General features: G+C 43.2%; 1 protein-coding gene across 1 annotated transcript; it reads left to right on the forward strand.

Moving 5' to 3' along the window:
* Positions 1 to 2,488: 2,488 nt before the first annotated feature.
* On the forward strand, positions 2,489 to 19,555 carry LOC311125395 (NLR family CARD domain-containing protein 3-like; the record flags this gene model as incomplete). The annotated part of the gene is made up of 8 exons (XM_084199440.1): positions 2,489 to 2,578; positions 10,607 to 10,723; positions 11,019 to 11,103; positions 11,233 to 11,461; positions 11,967 to 13,755; positions 16,073 to 16,246; positions 17,149 to 17,322; positions 19,382 to 19,555. Coding segments are annotated over exons 1-8 (2,795 nt in total), but the record flags the coding sequence as incomplete, so codon positions are not given.
* Between the last annotated feature and the right edge of the window lie 3,456 nt (positions 19,556 to 23,011).

Below are 23,011 nucleotides of genomic sequence, written 5' to 3' on the forward strand. Positions count from 1 at the left end.
TAAAATATATTCGTATCAAAAATAAAAGTAAAGTAGGAATAATTTAAATTAATATTCCTTATATTAAGCAAACCAGACGGCACCATTTTCTTGTTATTTTCATTTACAGATAGCCAGGGTCACATTCCAACACTCAGACATCATTTAAAAAAAGCATTTGTGTTTAGTGAGTCTGCCAGATCAGAGGCAGTAGGGATGATCAGGGATGTTCTCTTGGAACATTAGAACAGTGGTGGAAAAAGTAGTCAATTCTCATACTTGAGTAAAATTAAACATAGTGAACCTGGAGGCAAAAAGCGAACCCCACATTCTAACTAAATGTTGTTTATTAGCACTCAAATCTATCAATGGCATTTTCGGCACAATTTGGTGAAAGCCCCAAAGCGTTCAGAAAGCCTCTGATTCCCATCACTAGTGGACACCCCCATGAGTGTCTTTCAGAACCCCTCCTAAAACCACCTGTTTCGTTTTGGTTGTTGTTAGTGACTCTTTGTTAGTTCCTTCTTCTGTTTGAGAGACAATGTTTTATTTCTTGTTGAGGAACGTAACAATGTTCATGTGATTAAATTAAATCACCCGACTGTTTGGATATGTCTGTTAGTAAATGTTTTATTTCTAAGAGATCATGAGTAAAAGAGAACAATTGACATTCTAGAATGAGTTGTCACTGTGTTCACCACAACCAAATCTATCATCTCTGTTTAGGGGTCAGTGGTCTAAAATGAGTCTCTCTGGAGAGAGAGAGGAGGGGGGCCCTGCCTCTAAAATGAGTCTCTCTGGGGAGAGAGAGGAGGGGGGCCCTTCCTCTAAAATGAGTCTGTCTGGGGAGAGAGAGGAGGGGGTCCCTGCCTCTAAAATGCGTCTCTCTGGGGAACATGACACCAAAGCTAAGAGGTGAGATGACAATTTTATGAAGAATGTATTAATTTTATTTACAAAATAAATAGCTATCTTAAGATGAATACACTTCCTGTAAATCGCTCTAGATTAGAGTATCTGCTAAATCAGGAGTTCTCAATCCGGGGTCAGTGGAGGTACTACAGGGGTTCTGCAGCACCCTGACTGGACTCGTTGCAATGGAAGACATTTGATCAAATTTTCACGACACGAACACTTTGCCTACTCTTCATTATTACCTAATATAATGGAATGCATATTTCTTTAACCAATTCTGATGGTTGTTACAAGCGGAATTTTGACAATATTACCGTTATACCAACACACTCTTCCCACCCGTTTAACAACTCTAAATAGCTTTGGCATCGTAGGCATCAGGGTCCCTTGTCAATAATGTTGCCTACAACTTTGCATACAATGTTCATTTTCATCGAACACATATTTCACCCTAGATGCCTTCAATTGCCCAATTTATAGCCATGGCCAATTTATGATTATTTTTTAACAACGTGATGTTGCGCTCCAAAGGGATAACATGAAATAACATGATGTAGGTAATTAAATAATCAAAAGAAAAACGTGTTTATTATACACTTAGAAAAGAAGGTTCCTTATAGAACCAGAAATGCTTCTATCACTTCCTTAATATATGGAACCACTAAAAGTGAGATATATTTTTGGGTTCAGTGAAGAAGAACCTCTAGAGTTCTGATCAACGAAAGGTGAATGTTTTGAGGATGTGAACCCAGCAGCCTTCCAGTGGTCAGATCAAGCCCGCCCGTTTTTTCCAGCGCCTGGCCCGTGATTTGAACCAGCCACCTTTCTGCCATAGGTCCAACTCCTGCCACTGCTCCAACTCCTTAGCCGCTGGGCCAAAACCTGAGTTTATCTTCAGAAATAAGCATGAGTTAATCTGCCAAACCGAAGACAAAATGCTATGCATTCATTTATACCCATAAGAGTAAAATGTCTTAATTCTCAGCACTTACACAACCTATTCTGAGATAGTTTGTGGATATGGGCCCAGATCTCAAAATATTGTTATTAAAAAAAAAGTTGAATGTTTGTTTTACATATAAAAATAAATAAATGAATTTTACTAATGTAAGCCACTGTAAAGACTTGGTTTAGTTTATTGTGTTGCTCTGCTCATGTCCGCGTTCTGGAACTGTCCGCGTCCCCGTACAGAACTGTCCGCGTCCACGTACGGTTTGGCGCCAAGCATATTGTCCAGTTACGCGCAGAGTGGTCTGAGGTGATGTTGGGGAACAACGACGGAGTTCGTTACAGTGTTGAGACACCGAAGTTTATTGTTCAATTTTCTTTTTTGCGTAATGGTCAGTGACAGTATGAGTGTAGCCAGATCCTTTTCACTCGCTATCCTTGTTTCATCTTGTGGTTCACCGGATTCGTCATCATCCTCGAGGGACAGACGAACGACCTGCTAGCTAGCCTAGCTAGTCGGTATAGCTAGCTAAGCTAGCTACTCTACCAGCAGCATCCTAGTTATCCTAGCTACCACTACATCATCACCGGCTGCCTGCATTTCTTGTGGACCGATGGAGCTCCCTGGTTGTTTCTTACACCTGTTAAATACGGTGGAGGGCTTCTCCCTCTCTCGTTGACGGATGCTGGCTACCTACCATCCCTCTGTCCGGTTCTCCTCTTCACTAGATGGACGGTAACTTTAGTGTTTAACCCCTCTGTGTCCAAGGACTGAACTTATTGAATATTTTTTTCGGGGCGCCTCAAGCTACATTTTTTACAAAGTTTATTTCTGATAAAATTAGTTCATTGCATCCGCCATGGAGCCCAGTTTCATAATATTACCTTCTGTCCCTGGTTATGAAGTAATCGCGAAAAAACAGGCCTTATGTTTGGGCATTTTTCACCCTACCACCTCCTATTAGTTCTATTGAGCTCCGTGACACCGACTCGCCTTCAGAACGTTCTATTCCCAGTCCATTGTTCTGCGTCACAATGGCAGCTTCACTATTGTTATCAATGAGACCTGCCTGCGTTAACCCTGTAGGTTTACCTCAGGTAACTTATTACTAACAAGGTTACGGCTACTTGGTGAGCGTTAACCCTGTAGGTTTACCTCAGGTAACTTATTATTACCAAGGTTACAGCTACTTGGTGAGCGTTAACCCTGTAGGTTTACCTCAGGTAACTTATTATTACCAAGGTTACAGCTACTTGGTGAGCGTTAACCCTGTAGGGTTTACCTCAGGTAACTTATTATTAACAAGGTTACGGCTACTTGGTGAGCGTTAACCCTGTAGGTTTACCTCAGGTAACTTATTATTAACAAGGTTACTGCTACTTGGTGAGCGTTAACCCTGTAGGTTTACCTCAGGTAACTTATTATTACCAAGGTTACAGCTACTTGGTGAGCGTTAACCCTGTAGGTTTACCTCAGGTAACTTATTATTACCAAGGTTACAGCTACTTGGTGAGCGTTAACCCTGTAGATTTACCTCAGGTAACTTATTATTAACAAGGTTACTGCTACTTGGTGAGCGTTAACCCTGTAGGTTTACCTCAGGTAACTTATTATTACCAAGGTTACAGCTACTTGGTGAGCGTTAACCCTGTAGGTTTACCTCAGGTAACTTATTATTACCAAGGTTACAGCTACTTGGTGAGCGTTAACCCTGTAGGTTTACCTCAGGTAACTTATTATTACCAAGGTTACAGCTACTTGGTGAGCGTTAACCCTGTAGGTTTACCTCAGGTAAATTATTATTACCAAGGTTACAGCTACTTGGTGAGCGTTAACCCTGTAGGTTTACCTCAGGTAACTTATTATTAACAAGGCTAAGGCTACTTGGTGAGCGTTAACCCTGTAGGTTTACCTCAGGTAACTTATTATTAACAAGGTTACAGCTACTTGGTGAGCGTTAACCCTGTAGGTTTACCTCAGGTAACTTATTATTACCAAGGTTACGGCTACTTGGTGAGCGTTAACCCTGTAGGTTTACCTCAGGTAACTTATTATTAACAAGGTTACGGCTACTTGGTGAGCGAGCACACTGTTCTCCTGAGAACATGTTGTGGTCACCAATAGTGAGGTGAGACACAGTTTTAGAGGCGATGGCTGGCGGATAGCCATCAAACATTAAACATTTTCTGGTCATGGTTAACCATATTTGTTTTAAGAAAAAAGTGTACAATTGTCACGATCGTCGAAAGGATGAGACCAACGCGCAGCGCGTGTACCGATAAACATGCTTACTTTATTAAATTAAAGCAACCACAGAAAACAACAATGTACGATACGTGAAGTTCCAATACTGAACAGACAGCAACAAGGAAACAAAAACCCACAAACCCCACAGGAAAACAAACAGAATAAATATGGCTCCCAATCAGAGATAACGAGCCGAACAGCTGGCACTCGTTACCTCCGATTGGGAGTCACATGCCCAATAAACAACAAAACCAAACATAGAAAATGAACAACCAGATCCCACATAGAAATACACCCAAAAGAAAATGACAACCCTGGCTCACAACAAAGAGTCCCGGAGCCAGAACGTCACAGTACCCCCCCCTAAAGGCGCGGACTGCGACCGCGCCTCACAACCCCACAATAGGGGAGGGCTGGGTGGGTGTTGCTCCCCGGAGGCGGTTCCGGCTCCGGGCTTGACCACCACCCCACTATAGTTCCTACCCGCTTTCTTAACCTCCTCCCAATGACCACCCTCCACTTAAACCCACCTGGATAAATGGGCAGCACCGGACTAAGAGGCAGCACAAGGCTAAGGGACAGCACCGGACTAAGGGGCAGCACAGGACTACGTGGCGGATCCTGGCTGGCTGGCTCTGACGGATCTGGCTGCTCATGGCTGGCTGACGGATCTGGCGGCTCATGGCTGGCTGACGGATCTGGCGGCTCATGGCTGACTGACGGATCTGGCCACTCATGGCTGGCGGAAGGCTCTGGCTGATCCCGTCTGGCGGAAGGCTCTGGCTGCTCCTGTCTGGCGGAAGGCTCTGGCTGATCCGGTCTGACGGAAGGCTCTGGCTGCTCCTGTCTGGCGGAAGGCTCTGGCTGATCCTGTCTGGCGGAAGGCTCTGGCTGATCCTGTCTGGCGGAAGGCTCTGGCTGATCCTGTCTGGCGGAAGGCTCTGGCTGATCCTGTCTGGCGAAGAGCTCTAGCGGCTCCGGTCTGGCGGACGGCTCTGAAGGCTCATGGCAGACGGGCGGCTTTGCAGGCTCAGTACAGACGGGCAGTTCAGGCGCCGTTGGGCAGACGGCAGACTCTGGCCGTCTGAGGCGCACCGTAGACCTGATGCGTGGTGCCGGAACTGGAGGTACCGGGCTGAGGACACGCATCTCAGGGCTAGTGCGGGGAGAAGCAACAGGGCATGCAGGACCCTGGGGACGCACATAAGTCCTAGTGCGTGGTGCCGGAACTGGTGGTCCCGGGCTGAGGACACGCATCTCAGGGCTAGTGCGGGGAGCAGCAACAGGGCATGCAGGACCCTGGGGACGCACATAAGTCCTAGTGCGTGGTGCCGGAACTGGTGGTCCCGGGCTGAGGACACGCATCTCAGGGCTAGTGCGGGGAGTCGGAACAGGGCATGCTGGACCCTGGGGACTCCCATAACGCCTAGTGCGGGAAGCCGGAACAGGGCATGCTGGACCCTGGGGACTCACCTCCCGCCTAGTGCGGAGAGCAGGAACAGGCCGGGCGGGGCTGGCGACGCGCACCGTCTCCCTGGTGCGGGTGGCCGGAACAGGCCGGGCCGGGCTGGCGAAGCGCACCGTATCCATGGTGCGGGGAGCAGGAACCGGCCGGGCTGGGCTGGCGACGCGCACCGTATCCCTGGTGCGAGTGGCCGGAACAGGCCGGGCCGGGCTGGCGAAGCGCACCGTATCCCTGGTGCGTGGAGTAGGAACAGGCCGGGCTGGGCTGGCGACGCGCACCGTATCCCTGGTGCGAGTGGCCGGAACAGGCCGGGCCGGACTGGCGAAGCGCACCGTATCCCTGGTGCGTGGAGTAGGAACAGGCAGGGCTGAGCTGGCGACGCACACCGTATCCCTGGTGCGAGTGGCCGGAACAGGCCGGGCCGGGCTGGCGAAGCGCACCGTATCCCTGGTGCGTGGAGTAGGAACAGGCCGGTCCATACCGGGAACACACACCACTGGCTTCAACCGAGGATCAGGAACGGGCCGGACCGGACTGGCAACACACCTCAGTCCTTCACGCCGTGCCACACACACATCCCTGCCTCTTCTCGCCAATGGCTCCCGTACTCCGTTAGCCCTCTCACCTATACTCCCTGTGGCAGCCTCCTGCTGCCCAGCTGCCCAAGCCATGTGCCCCCCCCAAAAAATTTCTTGGGGTTGCCTCTCGTCCTTCCGACGAAAAACCTGCTGCCGCCGATGCTCCTCTCTTGCCAGGGCCTTGATCTTCCCCCAAGGTCCCTTGCCCCCGAGCATGTCCTCCCAGGACCACGATTTGCCCACCTGGGCCATCGCCAGCCTCTCGATCTCCTTACCCGGCGCCTCCACCCATGTCCAGTCTCTTTGCTCCTGTACACGCTGCTTGGTCTTCTTGTGGTGGGTTTTTCTGTCACGCTCGTGTGAAGGATGAGACCAACGCGCAGCGCGTGTACCGATAAACATGCTTACTTTATTAAATTAAAGCAACCACAGAAAACAACAAAGTACGATACGTGAAGTTCCAATACTGAACAGACAGCAACAAGGAAACAAAAACCCACAAACCCCACAGGAAAACAAACAGAATAAATATGGCTCCCAATCAGAGATAACGAGCCGAACAGCTGGCACTCGTTACCTCCGATTGGGAGTCACATGCCCAATAAACAACAAAACCAAACATAGAAAATGAACAACCAGATCCCACATAGAAATACACCCAAAAGAAAATGACAACCCTGGCTCACAACAAAGAGTCCCGGAGCCAGAACGTCACAACAATCTAAACAAAACGCATGTCCCTGTCCTCTTTTTCAAGATGTGGGCGATTTAAACAGCCAGAATACATTTTTTAATTAAGAAATAACCTTTTCTTTGAGGACTTGTTGTTTCTAAAAGGCTGCTGTCCAGACAACAGGCCCTCCGATTTGACACACTGAACTCTATCTGAGAAGTAGTTGGTGAACCAGGCGAGGCAGTCATTTGAGAAACCAAGGCTATTTAGTCTGACAATAAGAATGCGGTGGTTGACAGAGTCGAAAGCCTTGGCCAGGTCGATGAAGACGGCTGCACAGTACTGTCTATTATCAATCGCGGTTATAATATCGTTTAGGACCTTGAGCGTGGCTGAAGTGCACCCATGACCAGCTCGGAAACCGGATTGCATAGCGGAGAAGGTACGGTGGTATTCGAAATGGTCGGTGATCTGTTTGTTAACTTGGCTTTCAAATACTTTCGAAAGGCAGGGCAGGATGGATATAGGTCTGTAGCAGTTTGGATCTAGAGTGTCACCCCCTTTGAAGAGGGGGATGACCGCGGCAGCTTTCCAATCTCTGGGGATCTCAGACGTTATGAAAGAGAGGTTGAACAGACTAGTAATAGGGGTTGCGACAATTTCGGCGGCTAGTTTTAGAAAGAAAGGGTCCAGATTGTCTAGCCCAGCTGATTTGTAGGGGTCCAGATTTTGCAGCTCTTTCAAAACGTCAGCTGTCTGAATTTGTGTGAAGGAGAAGTGGGGGGGGCATGGGCAAGTTGCAGCGGAGGGTGCAGAGTTGGTGGCCGGGGTAGTGGTAGCCAGATGGAAAGCATGGCCAGCTGTAGCAAAATGCTTGTTGAAATTCTCGATTATTGTAGATTTATCGGTGGTGATAGTGTTTCCTAGCCTCAGGGCAGTGGGCAACTGGGAGGAAGTGCTCTTATTCTCCATGGAATTTACAGTGTCCCAAAACTTTTTGGAGTTAGTGCTACAGGATGCAAATTTCTGTTTGAAAAAGTTAGCCTTTGCTTTCCTGACTGCTTGTGTATATTGGTTCCTAACTTCCCTGAAACGTTGCATATCGCGGGGGCTATTTGATGCTAATGCTGTACGCCACAGGATGTTTTTGTGCTGGTCAAGGGCAGTCAAGTCTGAGGAGAACCAGGGGCTATATCGGTTCTTAGTTCTGTATTTTTTGAATGGGGCATGTTTATTTAAGATTGAGAGGAAATTACTTTTAAGGAACAACCAGGCATCCTCTACTGACGGAATGAGATCTATATCCATCCAGGATACCTGGGCCAGGTCAATTAGGAAGGCTTTCTCACTAAAGTGTTTTAGGGAGCGTTTGACAGTGATGAGGGGTGGTCGTTTGACCGCGGACCCGTTACGGACGCAGGCAATAAGGCAGTGATCGCTGAGATCCTGGTTGAAGACAGCTGAGGTGTATTTAGAGGATATGTTAGTCAGGATGATATCTATGAGGGTACCCATGTTTACGGATTTAGGGTTGTACCTGGTAGGTTCGTTGATAATTTGCGTGAGGTTGAGGGCATCTAGTTTGGATTGTAGGATGGCCGGGGTATTAAGCATATCCCAATTTAGGTCACCAAGCAGTACGAACTCTGAGGATAAATGGGGGGCAATCAATTCACATATGGTGTCCAGGGCACAGCTGGGGGCTGAGGGGGGTCTGTAGCAAGCGGCAACAGTGAGAGACTTATTTCTGGAAAGGTGGATTTTTAGAAGTAGAAGCTCAAACTGTTTGGGCACAGACCTGGATTTTATGATAGAGCTCTGCAGGCTATCTCTACAGTAGATTGCAACTCCACCCCCTTTGGCAGTTCTATCTAGACGGAAAATGTTATAGTTGGGGATGGAAATTTCAGAATTTTTGGTGGCCTTCCTGAGCCAGGATTCAGACACTGCTAGAACATCAGGGTTGGTGGAGTGTGCTAACGCAGTGAATAACTCAAACTTAGGAAGTAGACTTCTGATATTTACGTGCAAGAAACCAAGACTTTTGCGATTACAGAAGTCAGCAATTGATAGCGCCTGGCGAGTAGGAGTGATACTGAGGGCTGCAGGGCCTGGGTTAGCCTCTACATCACCAGAGGAACAGAGGAGGACTAAAATAAGGATACGGCTAAAGGCTTTAAGAACTGGTCTTCTAGTGCGTTGGGTACATAGAATAAAGGGGGCAGATTTCCGGGTGTTGTAGAAAAGATTCAGGGCATTATGTACAGACAAGGATATGGAAGGATATGAGTACAGCGGAGGTAAACCTACGCGTTGGGTAACAATGAAAGAGATAGTATCACTAGAGGCACCAATTGAGTCGGTCTCCGCGTGTATGGGGGGTGGGACAAAGGAGCTATCTAAGGCAGGTTTAGCTGGGCTGGGGGATCTACAGTGAAATAGTACAATTAGAAATAACCGAAACAACAATAAGCTAACCATGTTTGGGCTGAGGCTAAACATAAACAGGATGTAGTACCGTAAAAAGGAACAGTCCAGCAGACATCAGCTGTATAGCTGAGTTATCAGAAGGTCCGGTGAACAGCAATAGGATAGTTCGGAGGCTGCTAAAGCACTAGCGAGTAAGAGGCCACGGCTAGCGTGTGCTAGCGGGCCGGGGCTAGCAGATGGAATCTTCGTGGTCGACGTCGTAACCACATCAGACGATTTCGTTGGCAGACCAGTCGTGTAGGATCGGCGGGGCTCCATGTCAACACTAGGTGGTCCCGTCCGGTTGACAGAGAGGTAGATAGCCGGGAGATGGGCCTAGCTCAGGATGATTAGCCAGACCACAGCGTCCATTTTGTTACAGCTAGCTGGTAGCGATGAATCCGGAGTTAAAGGTCCAGTGATTCAGTGATTCCGGCAGAAAAACTGATGTGTTCTGGGTCGATAACGCGCTGTGCAGACTGGCCGAATATCCGGTGATTAATATCCAGTGATTAAATTAATTCCGCAGAAAAAAATCCAATGTTCTGGGTGAAATACCGCTAACTGTGGCTAATAGCAAGTAGCTAGTTAGCTGGCTAGCTAGTTTCAACTGGAGATTCTAGATAAAAGGTAAGTCAATAATAGAATCCGTTCCACATTGAGTGAGGCGGGTTGCAGGAAAGTATATTTTGTAGAAGGATGAAAAGTCTGATAGGGAAATATGTACGAAAAATACAAAAAAAAACAGGGTATTTACAGGCTATTTACAGACACACGACAAAAACAGAACTGCACTACTTCGCCATCTTGAATCTAATATATATTGAGACAAATTGCAGACAGTAGTCTACAAGTAGTAAAATAAAACTAAATATATTTAACATGGAATATATTTCAATATGATTGAAATAGGACTATAGCGTACTGTTTATATTGTAATGCAGTCATCTCGGTTTTCATTTGAAGCACATTTTTATACGTCCCTTGTTTGAATCAATTGCAAAGACATTGGCAACTTTGTATTTGTAGTCAACTTTGTTCAGAATTTATTGGATTTTGCACAAAAAAACATTTCATTATTTGTCTCTCTGAAATGAAACCATCAAGTGATAGATTTTAAACAAATACATGTCTGTCATTGAACAACCACATACCATGATTAGATAGTGAAAAAACACACCAATCTTTTTCATAATTTCTTCAAACAATAAAAGCTAATTTACGAACATTTCTGAAAATGGATATATAGCGTTTTGGAATGAAACTCTTGTTTCCCCACGTGAGCTCAGAGTAGATGAGAGACGTAATTTTTTGTCTCTGTTGTGTTGAAGCCCAATCAAGCAGGAGAGACCAGCCTCCCCTGTACCCAGCTGTGTGTCCATGAAGAGTGACAAGTCTATGGCTCTACCTATAGAGTTCAGAGAGGGAGACTTTTCTACTGAACAAAGGTAAGAAGAACTCATGGGTCATGGTCAGTGAGTTAAACAACACTGTCTCTAGTCATTTCTCCTCTCCCATTTTCCCATTTATTTTTGTTGTTTTCATAATCCATAGGCTAATACTTTTTTCAATTTTCATAGTCCTGAAACAATATTAAACTAACACAACATTCCCTCCCTATGTGTATGTGTATGTGTGTGTATGTGTGTATGTGTGTATGTGTGTATGTGTATGTGTGTGTGTGTGTGTGTGTGTGTGTGCACTCCCTGGATGAGGAGATGTAATCTCATGTTTTGTCCACAGAAACCAACAGGAGAGATCAGAGTCAGAGATTCTCAGTGGTCAGTCTTCCCAGAGTCATCAAACAGACCTGGCCTCCATATTCAGTGTATGTGGTCCTGTTATGTACATTTGTTTTTGTTTACCTCAAGTAAAGTTGATCTGTCAATCATTCATTCATGTGTTAATGAGAAAGCATTTAGTCTCTTGCATAACTTATTTACTTGATTTATTTCAGTTGCTTGAAGAGAATATTATAACATTTGTGAAGAAGGAGCTGAAGATGTTCAAGAGGATTCTTAGTCCAGAACTCCCAGAAGGCTTTGAGAGTCAGAAGAAGGATAAGGAAGTGGTGGATGCTGAAGATGAGAAGCAGGAGAGCAGTGCCAGAGAGGGGGCTCTGAAGATCACACTGCACGTCCTGAGGAAAATGAACCAGAAGGAGCTTGCTGACACACTGGAGAAAAGTAAGAGCTGTCTGCCTCATGTTGAATGCTGTTTTAGAACATTTAAAAGCTGTAGCTAAAGTACAGCTAAAGTAGCTGTGTAACTCAATGATATTGTAGCAGCCTTAAGCAAGGTTGTGTTGTGGTGATTCAGAGAGAGAGAGAGAGAGAGAGAGAGAGAGAGAGAGAGAGAGAGAGAGAGAGAGAGAGAGAGAGAGAGAGAGAGAGAGAGAGAGAGAGAGAGAGAGAGAGAGAGAGAGAGAGAGAGAGAGAGAGAGAGAGAGAGATGTAATTCATTGAAGGGAAATACAATTTCAGACAACATTAATGATACCATCAGAAATACGAATAATAATACTATAATCAGTCACACAAGTCTGTAATGCATTATGAAAACATTTACACATTTATACAGTCAGTTAAGCGAATAAATTTGTATAATTTAAAATGTTATAACAGTCCTAGAACACTGTAGGCATTAAAACAGATGTAATATTAATATCCTCTGTGTTATTTCTTCATTCAGATGAGCTTGCTGTGATTTGCCAACGTGAACTCAAATCTAATCTAAAGAAGAAGTTTCTATGTGTATTTGAGGGGATCGCTAAACAAGGAAACCCAACACTTCTCAATAAGATCTACACAGAGCTCTACATCACAGAGGGTGGAACAGGAGAGGTCAATAATGAACATGAGCTGAGACAGATTGAGACAACAACCAGGAAACAAGCAAGACCAGAGACTGCAGTCAAATGTAACGACATCTTCAGACCCTTAACTGGACAAGACAAACTTATCAGAACTGTGCTGACAAAGGGAGTCGCTGGCATTGGAAAAACAGTCTCTGTGCAGAAGTTCATTCTGGACTGGGCTGAAGGAAAAGCAAATCAGGATGTCCGATTTGTATTTTCATTCCCTTTTCGGGAGCTGAATTTGATGAAAGAGGAAAAACACACTTTCGTTGAACTTCTCAATCACTTCTCAATGGAAACCAAAGAATCAAGAATCTCCAACTACGACAAGTACAAAGTTCTGTTCATCTTTGATGGTCTGGATGAGTGCCGACTGCCCCTAGACTTCCAGAAGAACAAGATCTGTTGGGACATCACAGAGTCAACCTCAGTGGATGTTCTGCTGACAAATCTCATCAAGGGAAATCTGCTTCCCTCTGCTCTCCTCTGGATAACTACCCGACCTGCAGCAGCCAATAAAATCCCTTCAGGGTGTGTTCACCAGGTGACAGAGGTACGAGGGTTCAATGACCCACAGAAGGAGGAGTACTTCAGGAAGAGATTCAGTGATGAGGACCTGGCCAGCAGAATCATCTCACACATAAAGACATCAAGGAGCCTCCACATCATGTGCCACATTCCAGTCTTCTGTTGGATTTCTGCAATTGTCCTTGAACACATGCTGAAACATAAGAGAGAAGAGATGCCCAAGACTCTGACTGAGATGTTCATACACCTTGTGGTGTTTCATACCAAACAGAAGAATGAAAAGTATCTTGGGAAAGAAGAGACAGGTCCACACTGGAATAAAGAGAGCATTCTGTCACTGGGAAAACTGGCTTTTCAACAGCTTGTGAATGGCAATCTGATTTTCTATGAAGAAGACCTGAAAGAGGCTGGCATTGATGTCAATGAAGCCTCTGTGTACTCAGGATTGTGCACACAGCTCTTTAAAGAGGAATGTGGGCTGTGCCAGGACAAGGTGTACTGCTTCGTGCATCTAAGCATTCAGGAGTTTCTGGCTGCTGTATATGTGTTCCTCTCATTCTTCAACAACAATGAGAATCTAATGGCGGAACAGCAATCAAGCAGGAACTTTTTTGCACTGTTCAGAGACAAGCCTGAAGTTACTTTCTACAAGAGTGCTGTGGATAAAGCCTTACAAAGTGAGATGGGAAACCTGGACCTGTTCCTCCGCTTCCTTCTGGGCCTCTCACTGGAGTCCAATCAGAAGCACTTACGAGGTCTACTGACAAAGACAAGAAGCAGCTCGCAGAGCCATGAAGAAACAGTCAAGTACATCAAGGAGAAGATCAGGGAGAATCCCTCTCCAGAGAGGTGCATCAATCTGTTCCACTGTCTGAATGAACTGAAGGACCATTCTCTAGTGGAGGAGATCCAAAGCTACCTGAGCTCAGGAAGTCTCTCAGAAGCCAAACTGTCACCTGCACAGTGGTCAGCTCTGGTCTTTGTGTTGCTGACTTCAGAAAAGGAGCTGGATGTGTTTGACCTGAAGAAATACTCCAGATCAGAGGAAGGTCTTCTGAGGCTGCTGCCAGTGGTCAAAGTCTCCAGAGCCGCTCTGTGAGTACATAAAATGACATTTAAGTACTAATCATCAGGAAGAAATATTCAGTTTAGAGAAAAATATATATTATAGTATGTATATAATATTATATTGAAAAACATATTGAATCACTGCATTGATGTTCACATTAGTATAACAATATGACCATACAATTCTAGGAGACAGAAGATGAATCTATATGTTGTTTAAGAGAATAAACCAAATGCATCTGCCATTGTCCTTCTACACTACTGGTGTTAAATTAACAGTGTGTTTCTGAAATCATGATGATCTCTTTGCAGGCTGTCAGGCTGTGGAGTCACAGAGGAAGGCTGTGCTTCTCTGGTCTCAGCTCTGAGTTCAAACCCCTCACACCTGAGAGAGCTGGATCTGAGTAACAATGACCTGAAGGATTCAGGAGTGAAGCTGCTCTCTGCTGGACTGGGGAATCCCCACTGTAAACTGGAGACTCTGAGGTCAGTATTCCTGTATCACTCAATGAACACACACACACTGGACACACACACACACACACAGGACACACATACTATACACACACACACTGGACACACACACAAACACACACTGGACACACACACACACTGGACACACACACACACACACAAGGATTAATTTATTAGTTTTTAGAAACATGTTATCTACTGTTAATAATGATAAATGCATTCATTTATATACAGTACCATTCAAAAGTTTGGACACATCTACTCATTCAAGGGTTTGTCTTTATTTTTACTATTTTTTACATTGTAGAATAACAGTGAAGACATCAAAACTATGAAATAACAAATATATTTTATATTTGAAAATCTTCAAATAGCCAACCTTGCCTTGATGACAGCTTTGCACACTCTTGGCATTTTCTCAACCAGCTTCACCTGGAATGCTTTTCCAAAAGTCTTGAAGGAGTTACCACATATGCTGAGCACTTGTTGGCTGCTTTTCCTTCACTCTGCGATCCAACTCATCCCAAACCATCTCAATTGGGTTGAGGTTGGGTGATTGTTGAGGCCAGGTCATCTGATGCAGCACTCAATCACTCTCCTTCTTGGTCAAATAGAGGTGTGTTGGGTCATTGTCCTGTTAAAAAACAAATGATAGTCCCACTAAGCTTAAACCAGATGGGATGGCGTGATGCTGCAGAATGCTGTGGTAGCCATGCTGGTTAAGTGTGGTTAAATTCTAAATAAATCACAGACAGTGTCACCAGCAAAGAACCCCCACACCATAACACCTCCTCCTCCATGCTTCACGGTGGGAACTACACATGCCGAGATCATCCGTTCACCCACACTGCTTCTCACAAAGACACGGCGGTTGGAACCAAAAATCTCAAATTTGGACTCTAGACCAAAGGACAAATGTCCACTGGTGTAATGTCCATTGCTCATGTTTCTTGGCTCAAGCAGGTCTCTTCTTCTTATTGGTGTCCTTTAGTAGTGATTTCTTTACAGCAATTCGACCATGAAGGCCTGATTCACACAGTCCCCTCTGAACAGTTGATGTTGAGATGTGTCTGTGACTTGAACTCTGTGAAGCATTTATTTGGGCTGTAATTTCTGAGGCTGGTAACTCTAATGAACTTATCCCCTGCAGCAGAGGTAACTCTGAGTCTTCCATTCCTGTGGTGGTCCTAATGAGAGCCAGTTTCATCATAGCGCTTGATGGTTTTTGTGACTGCACTTGAAGAAACTTTAAAAGTTCTTGAAATGTTCCGTATTGACTGACCGTCATGTCTTAAAGTAATGATGGACTGTCGTTTCTCTTTGCTTATTTGAGCTGTTCTTGCTATAATATGGACTTGGTCTTTTACCAAATAGGGCTATCTTCTGTATACCCCCCTACCTTGTCACAACACAACTGATTGGCTCAAACGCATTAGGAAAGAAATAAATTACACAAATTAACTTTTAAGAAGGCACACCTGTTAATTGAAATGCATTCCAGGTGACTACCTCATGAAGCTGGTTGAGAGAATGCCAAGAGTGTGCAAAGCTGTCATCAAGGCAAAGGGTGGCTATTTGAAGAATCTCAAATATAACATATATTTTAATTTGTTTAACACTTCTTTGGTTACTACATGATTCCATATGTGTTATTTCATAGTTTTAATGTCTTCACTATTATTCTACAATGTTTTTTTTTTACTAATTTAAATGAGTAGGTGTGTTCAAACTTTTGACTGATAGTGTATATATACATATATGAATAGATAAGGCAGGTTTCAGGACTCTGATGTATCTGAAAATGTTTTTAAAATATATTTTCACCACCAAAGAATAGCAGTGTGGTTTTAATATGATTTGACTCTTGCAGGCTGTCAGGCTGTCTAGTCACAGAGGAAGGCTGTGCTTCTCTGGACTCAGCTCTGAAGTCAAACCCCTCACACCTGAGAGAGCTGGATCTGAGTAACAATGACCTGAAGGATTCAGGAGTGAAGCTGCTCTCTGCTGGACTGGGGAATCCCCACTGTAAACTGGAGACTCTGAGGTCAGTATTCCTGTAGTTGGTCAACAAGTGATAACTGTTCACCAGATCCACATGTGTTTACCAGGCACACATAGTCCACACCATATGTGTTTGGACAGTGAAGCTTACAGTTTTACATTTGGTGCTATGCTCAAGCATTTTGGATTTGAGATATAATGTTTCATGTTAGGCGACAGTATGTAATGTCACCTTTTATTTGATGTTAATGGTGAGAGGTTAGCATGTTTTGTTGTATCCTCTGTAACTCTCTCACTCATTATTAAAATGTATCATCATCCACCATTCAGTTACTATCGGGCAAAACATAACCCAAAACACAACCAAAACAAACTGCAAATGCAACCAATGAGTTTACAACCAAATACTCAACTTTTGACTACTTTAATACACTATAAGTGAAATGGTCAGAATACTTATGACTTCTTCAAAAGTGGGGGACTAGATACATAAAGTGCTTTCATTTCTAAACGGTGAAACAGATATGTATTAAAATACCCTCAAATAAAAGGTGACATTATATACTGTCACCTCATATGAAACATTTGATCTCAAATCCAAAATGCTGGAGTACAGAGCCACATTTAAAATGTTATCTTTGTCAAAATAGATATGGTGTGGACTGTCTACTCAATACAATCTAAATATGATACCTCACTGTCTGTCTTTTGACTGATACTGCTTTTTAAACTGCTCTGGTCAGTCTACTCAAATATTTGTACTATACATGTTTCTCTCTACAATCAATATATGATCATTTCTAATAATGAAACATTCATTAATTTATTAATAGATATGGCAGGTTTCAGGACACTGATATACCTGAATATGTTGAAAAAATATACTGCCTATTTTCACCACCAAAGAATAGCAGTGTGGTTTTAATATGATTTGACTCTTTGCAGGCTGTCAGGCTGTCTAGTCACAGAGGAAGGCTGTGCTTCTCTGGTCTCAGCTCTGAAGTCAAACCCCTCACACCTGAGAGAGCTGGATCTGAGTAACAATGACCTGAAGGATTCAGGAGTGAAGCTGCTCTCTGCTGTCCTGGGGAATCCCCACTGTAAACTGGAGACTCTGAGGTCAGTATTCCTGTAGTTGGTCAACAAGGGATAACTGTTCACCAGATACACATGTGTTTACCAGGCACACATAGTACACACCATATGTGTTTGGACAGTGAAGCTTACAGTTTTACATGTGGTGCTATGCTCCAGCATTTTGGATTTGAGATATAATGTTTCATATTAGGCAACAGTACAGAATGTCACCTTTTATTTGAGGGTATTGTCATACATATCTGATTTACTGTTTAGAAATGAAAGCACTTTATGTGTCTAGTTCTCCCATTTGAAAAAGTCATAATAATGTGGACATATTCACTTATATTTAGGGGTGTAACGATTCGTTTTAACAACGATTCGATTTGTATCACGATTCGTGGTTGTCGATACGATTCAAGGACGATATTGGTTCATTTAGAACGATACGATCCGAAACGATTCATTGACTTGAAATCGATTCAGTAACCTTTTAGCCAAAAATTCAACCAGTGTGACTGAAATAAATACCTGGATACTGGACAGTGCAGGTGAAGTTTCCTAGATTCCTGTTTCTTGTAAGGACCGCAATGGTGGCTTGATAATTTCTCGCTCGTCGGCTTCTCCTCTGTCGTCCGCCATGCTATGTTTTGTTGTCTTTGCGCCTTTGCGCTGCTGCTGGCGCGGGGCGATGACGTCACGGATAGGCAGACTGAATCGAGTAATGTTTAAAGCCTTTATCATTAAAAGTGCTAAGAAAAAACATCCATGTAAAGTCTGACGTGCTTAAATCCAATGGGTTATTTCCTAGTATCGATACAATCCATTTATTACATTTTAAAACGATGTTAGATCGATATATGTTGTCCAAAAGGCCAACTCGCCGAGCACAGATCGATGCAGTTGGATCATAGGAATATAAATCGATACATCGATGTAGTAGATGGATCGTTACACCCCTACTTATATTGTATTAAAGTAGTCATAAGTTTAGTATTTGGTCCCATATTCCTTACCCACAGTGATTACATCAAGCTTGTGATTCTACAAACTTGTTGAATGCATTTGCAGTTTGTTTTGGTTGTGTTTTGGATGATGTTTTTCCCAATAGAAACTGAATGGTGAATAATGTCCTGTCATTTTGGAGTCACTTCACTTGTATTGTCAGTAAGAATAGAAGATGTTTCTGAACACTTCTACATTCATGTGGATGATACCATGATTATGAATAATCATGAATAAATCGTGAATGATGATGAATGAGAAAGTTACAGAGGAACAAGGATCATACCCCCTCTGTTATTGGTAATGGTGAGAGGTTAGCATGTTTTGTTGTAGCCTCTGTAACTTTCTCACTCATTATTATTCATGATTCATTCATGATTGTTCTTCATGTCATCATCAGGATTAATTTAGTGGTGTTTAGAAACATGTCATCTACTCACTTAGACAGAAAATTACTCCAGTCATCATCCAACATTCAGTTACTATAGGACAAAACATAACCCAAAACACAACCAAAACAAACTGCAAATGCAACCAACAAGTTTACAACCAAATATTCAACTTTTGACTACTTTAATACACTGTAAGTGAATTGGTCAAAATACTTATGACTTCTTCAAATAGGGGGACTAGATACATAAAGTGCTTTCATTTCTAAACGGTGAAACAGATATATATTAAAATACCCTCAAATAAAAGGTGACATTATATACTGTCACCTCATATGAAACATTTGATCTCAAATCCAAAATGCTGGAGTACAGAGCCACATTTAAAATGTTAGCTTCACTGTCAAAATAGATATGGTGTGGACTGTATACTCAATACAATCTAAATCTGATACCTCACTGTCTGTCTTTTGACTGATACTGCTTTTTAAACTGCTCTGGTCAGTCTACTCAAATATTTGTACTATACATGTTTCTCTCTACAAGCAATATTATGGTAATTTCTAATAATGATACATTAATTTATGAATAGATATGTCAGGTTTCAGGATGCTGATATATATGAATATGTTGAAAAAAATATACTGCCACTATTTTCACCACCAAAGAATAGCAGTGTGGTTTTAGTATGATTTGACTCTTTGCAGGCTGTCAGGCTGTCTAGTCACAAAGAAAGGCTGTGCTTCTCTGGTCTCAGCTCTGAAGTCAAACCCCTCACACCTGAGAGAGCTGGATCTGAGTAACAATGACCTGAAGGATTCAGGAGTGAAGCTGCTCTCTGCTGGACTGGGGAATCCCCACTGTAAACTGGAGACTATGAGGTCAGTATTCCTGTAGTTGGTCAACAAGTGATAACTGTTCACCAGATCCACATGTGTTTACCAGGTACACATAGTCCACACCATATGTGTTTGGACAGTTGAAGCTTACAGTTTTACATTTGGTGCTATGCTCCAGCATTTTGGATTTGAGATAGAATGTTTCATATTAGGCAACAGTACAGAATGTCACCTTTTATTTGAGGATATTTCATACATATCTGTGTTACTGTTTAGAAATGAAAGCACTTTATGTGTCTAGTTCTCCTATTTGAAAAAGTTGTAATAATTTGGACATAGTCACTTATATTGTATTAAAGTAGTCATAAGTTTAGTATTTGGTCCCATATTCCTTACCTGCAGTGATTACATCAAGCTTGTGATTCTACAAACTTGTTGAATACATTTGCAGTTTTGTCTTGGTTGTGTTTTGGATGATGTTTTTCCCAATAGAAACTGAATGGTGAATAATGTCCTGTCATTTTGGAGTCACTTCACTTGTATTGTCAGTAAGAATAGAAGATGTTTCTGAACACTTCTACATTCATGTGGATGCTACCATGATTATGAATAATCATGAATGAATCGTGAATAATGATGAATGAGAAAGTTACAGAGGAACAAGGATCATACCCCCTCTGTTATTGGTAATGGTGAGAGGTTAGCATGTTTTGTTGTAGCCTCTGGAACTTTCTCACTCATTATTATTCATGATTCATTCATGATTATTCTTAATCATGGCATCATCAGGATTAATTTAGTAGTGTTTAGAAACATTTTATCTACTCACTTAGACAGAAGATTAACCCAGTCATCATCCACCATTCAGTTACTATTGGACAAAACATAACCCAAAACACAACCAAAACAAACTGCAAATGTAACCAACGAGTTTGGGACCAAATACTCAACTTTTGACTACTTTAATACACTATAAGTGAATTGGTCAGAATACTTATGACTTCTTCAAATAGGGGGACTAGATACATAAAGTGGTTTCATTTCAAAATGGTGAAACAGATATGTATTAAAATACCCTCAAATAAAAGGTGGCATTATATACTGTCACCTCATATGAAACATTTGATCTCAAATCCAAAATGCTGGAGTATAGAGCCAAATTTAAAATGTTAGCTTCACTGTCAAAATAGATATAGTGTGGACTGTATACTCAATACAATCTAAATCTGATACCTCACTGTCTGTCTTTTGACTGATACTGCTTTTTAAACTGCTCTGTTCAGTCTACTCAAATATTCGTACTATACATTTTTCTCTACACACAATATTATATGATTTTTTCTAATAATGATATATATATATATATATATATTTTTTTTTTCCCACCTTTATTTAACCAGGTAAGCCAGTTGAGAACAAGTTCTCATTTACAACTGCGACCTGGCCAAGATAAAGCAAAGCAGTGCGATAAAAACAACAACACAGAGTTACATATGGGGTAAAAAAAACATAAAGTCAAAAATACAACAGAAAATATATATATACAGTGTGTGCAAATGTAGCAAGTTATGGAGGTAAGGCAATAAATAGGCTATAGTGCAAAATAATTACAATAGTATTAACACTGGAATGCTAGATGTGCAAGAGATTATGTGCAAATAGAGATACTGGGGTGCAAAAGAGCAAAATAAATAACAATATAGGGATGAGGTAGTTGGGTGGGCTAATTTCAGATGGGCCGTGTACAGGTGCAGTGATCGGTAAGGTGCTCTGACAACTGATGCTTAAAGTTAGTGAGGGAGATAAGAGTCTCCAGCTTCAGAGATTTTTGCAATTCGTTCCAGTCATTGGCAGCAGAGAACTGGAAGGAATGGCGGCCAAAGGAGGTTTTGGCTTTGGGAATGACCAGTGAGATATACCTGCTGGAGCGCAGACTACGGGTGGGTGCTGCTATGGTGACCAATGAGCTAAGATAAGGCGGGGATTTGCCTAGCAGTGATTTATAGATGACCTGGAGCCAGTGGGTTTGACGACGAACATGTAGTGAGGACCAGCCAACAAGAGCGTACAGGTCACAGTGGTGGGTAGTGTATGGGGCTTTGGAGACAAAACGGATGGCACTGTGATAGACTACATCCAATTTGCTGAGTAGAGTGTTGGAGGCTATTTTGTAAATGACATCGCCGAAGTCAAGGATCGGTAGGATAGTCAGTTTTACGAGGGCATGTTTGGCAGCATGAGTGAAGGAGGCTTTGTTGCGAAATAGGAAGCCGATTCTAGATTTAACTTTGGATTGGAGATTCTTTATGTGAGTCTGGAAGGAGAGTTTACAGTTTAACCAGACACCTAGGTATTTGTAGTTGTCCACATACTCTAGGTCAGACCCGTCGAGAGTGGTGATTCTAGTCGGGTGGGCGGGTGCCAGCAGCGTTCGATTGAAAAGCATGCATTTAGTTTTACTAGTGTTTAAGAGCAGTTGGAGGCTACTGAAGGAGTGTTGTATGGCATTGAAGCTCGTTTGGAGGTTTGTTAACACAGTGTCCAATGAAGGGCCAGATGTATACAAAATGGTGTCGTCTGCGTAGAGGTGGATCTGAGAGTCACCAGCAGCAAGAGCGACATCATTGATATACACATAGAAAAGTGTCGGCCCAAGATTTGAACCCTGTGGCACCCCCATAGAGACTGCCATAGGTCCAGACAACAGGCCCTCCGATTTGACACACTGAACTCTATCTGAGAAGTAGTTGGTGAACCAGGCGAGGCAGTCATTTGAGAAACCAAGGCTATTTAGTCTGCCAATAAGAATGCGGTGGTTGACAGAGTCGAAAGCCTTGGCCAGGTCGATGAAGACGGCTACACAGTACTGTCTATTATCAATCGCGGTTATAATATCGTTTAGGACCTTGAGCGTGGCTGAAGTGCACCCGTGACCATCTCGGAAACCGGATTGCATAGCGGAGAAGGTACGGTGGTATTCGAAATTGTCAATTATCTGTTTGTTAACTTGGCTTTCGAATACTTTCGAAAGGCAGGGCAGGATGGATATAGGTCTGTAGCAGTTTGGATCTAGAGTGTCAACCCCTTTGAAGAGGGGGATGACCGCGGCAGCTTTCCAATCTCTGGGGATCTCAGACGTTATGAAAGAGAGGTTGAACAGACTAGTAATAAGGGTTGCGACAATTTCGGCGGCTAGTTTTAGAAAGAAAGGGTCCAGATTGTCTAGGCCAGCTGATTTGTTAGGGGTCCAGATTTTGCAGCTCTTTCAAAACGTCAGCTGTCTGAATTTGTGTGAAGGAGAAGCGGGGGGGGGGGGGCATGGGCAAGTTGCAGCGGAGGGTGCAGAGTTGGTGGCCGGGGTAGTGGTAGCCAGATGGAATGCATGGCCAGCTGTAGCAAAATGCTTGTTGAAATTCTCGATTATTGTAGATTTATCGGTGGTGATAGTGTTTCCTAGCCTCAGTGCAGGGGCAACTGGGAGGAAGTGCTCTTATTCTC

Source organism: Coregonus lavaretus (assembly GCF_964263955.1).
Source record: "Coregonus lavaretus genome assembly, contig: HAP1_SCAFFOLD_475, whole genome shotgun sequence".
NCBI classification, from domain to species: domain Eukaryota; kingdom Metazoa; phylum Chordata; class Actinopteri; order Salmoniformes; family Salmonidae; genus Coregonus; species Coregonus lavaretus.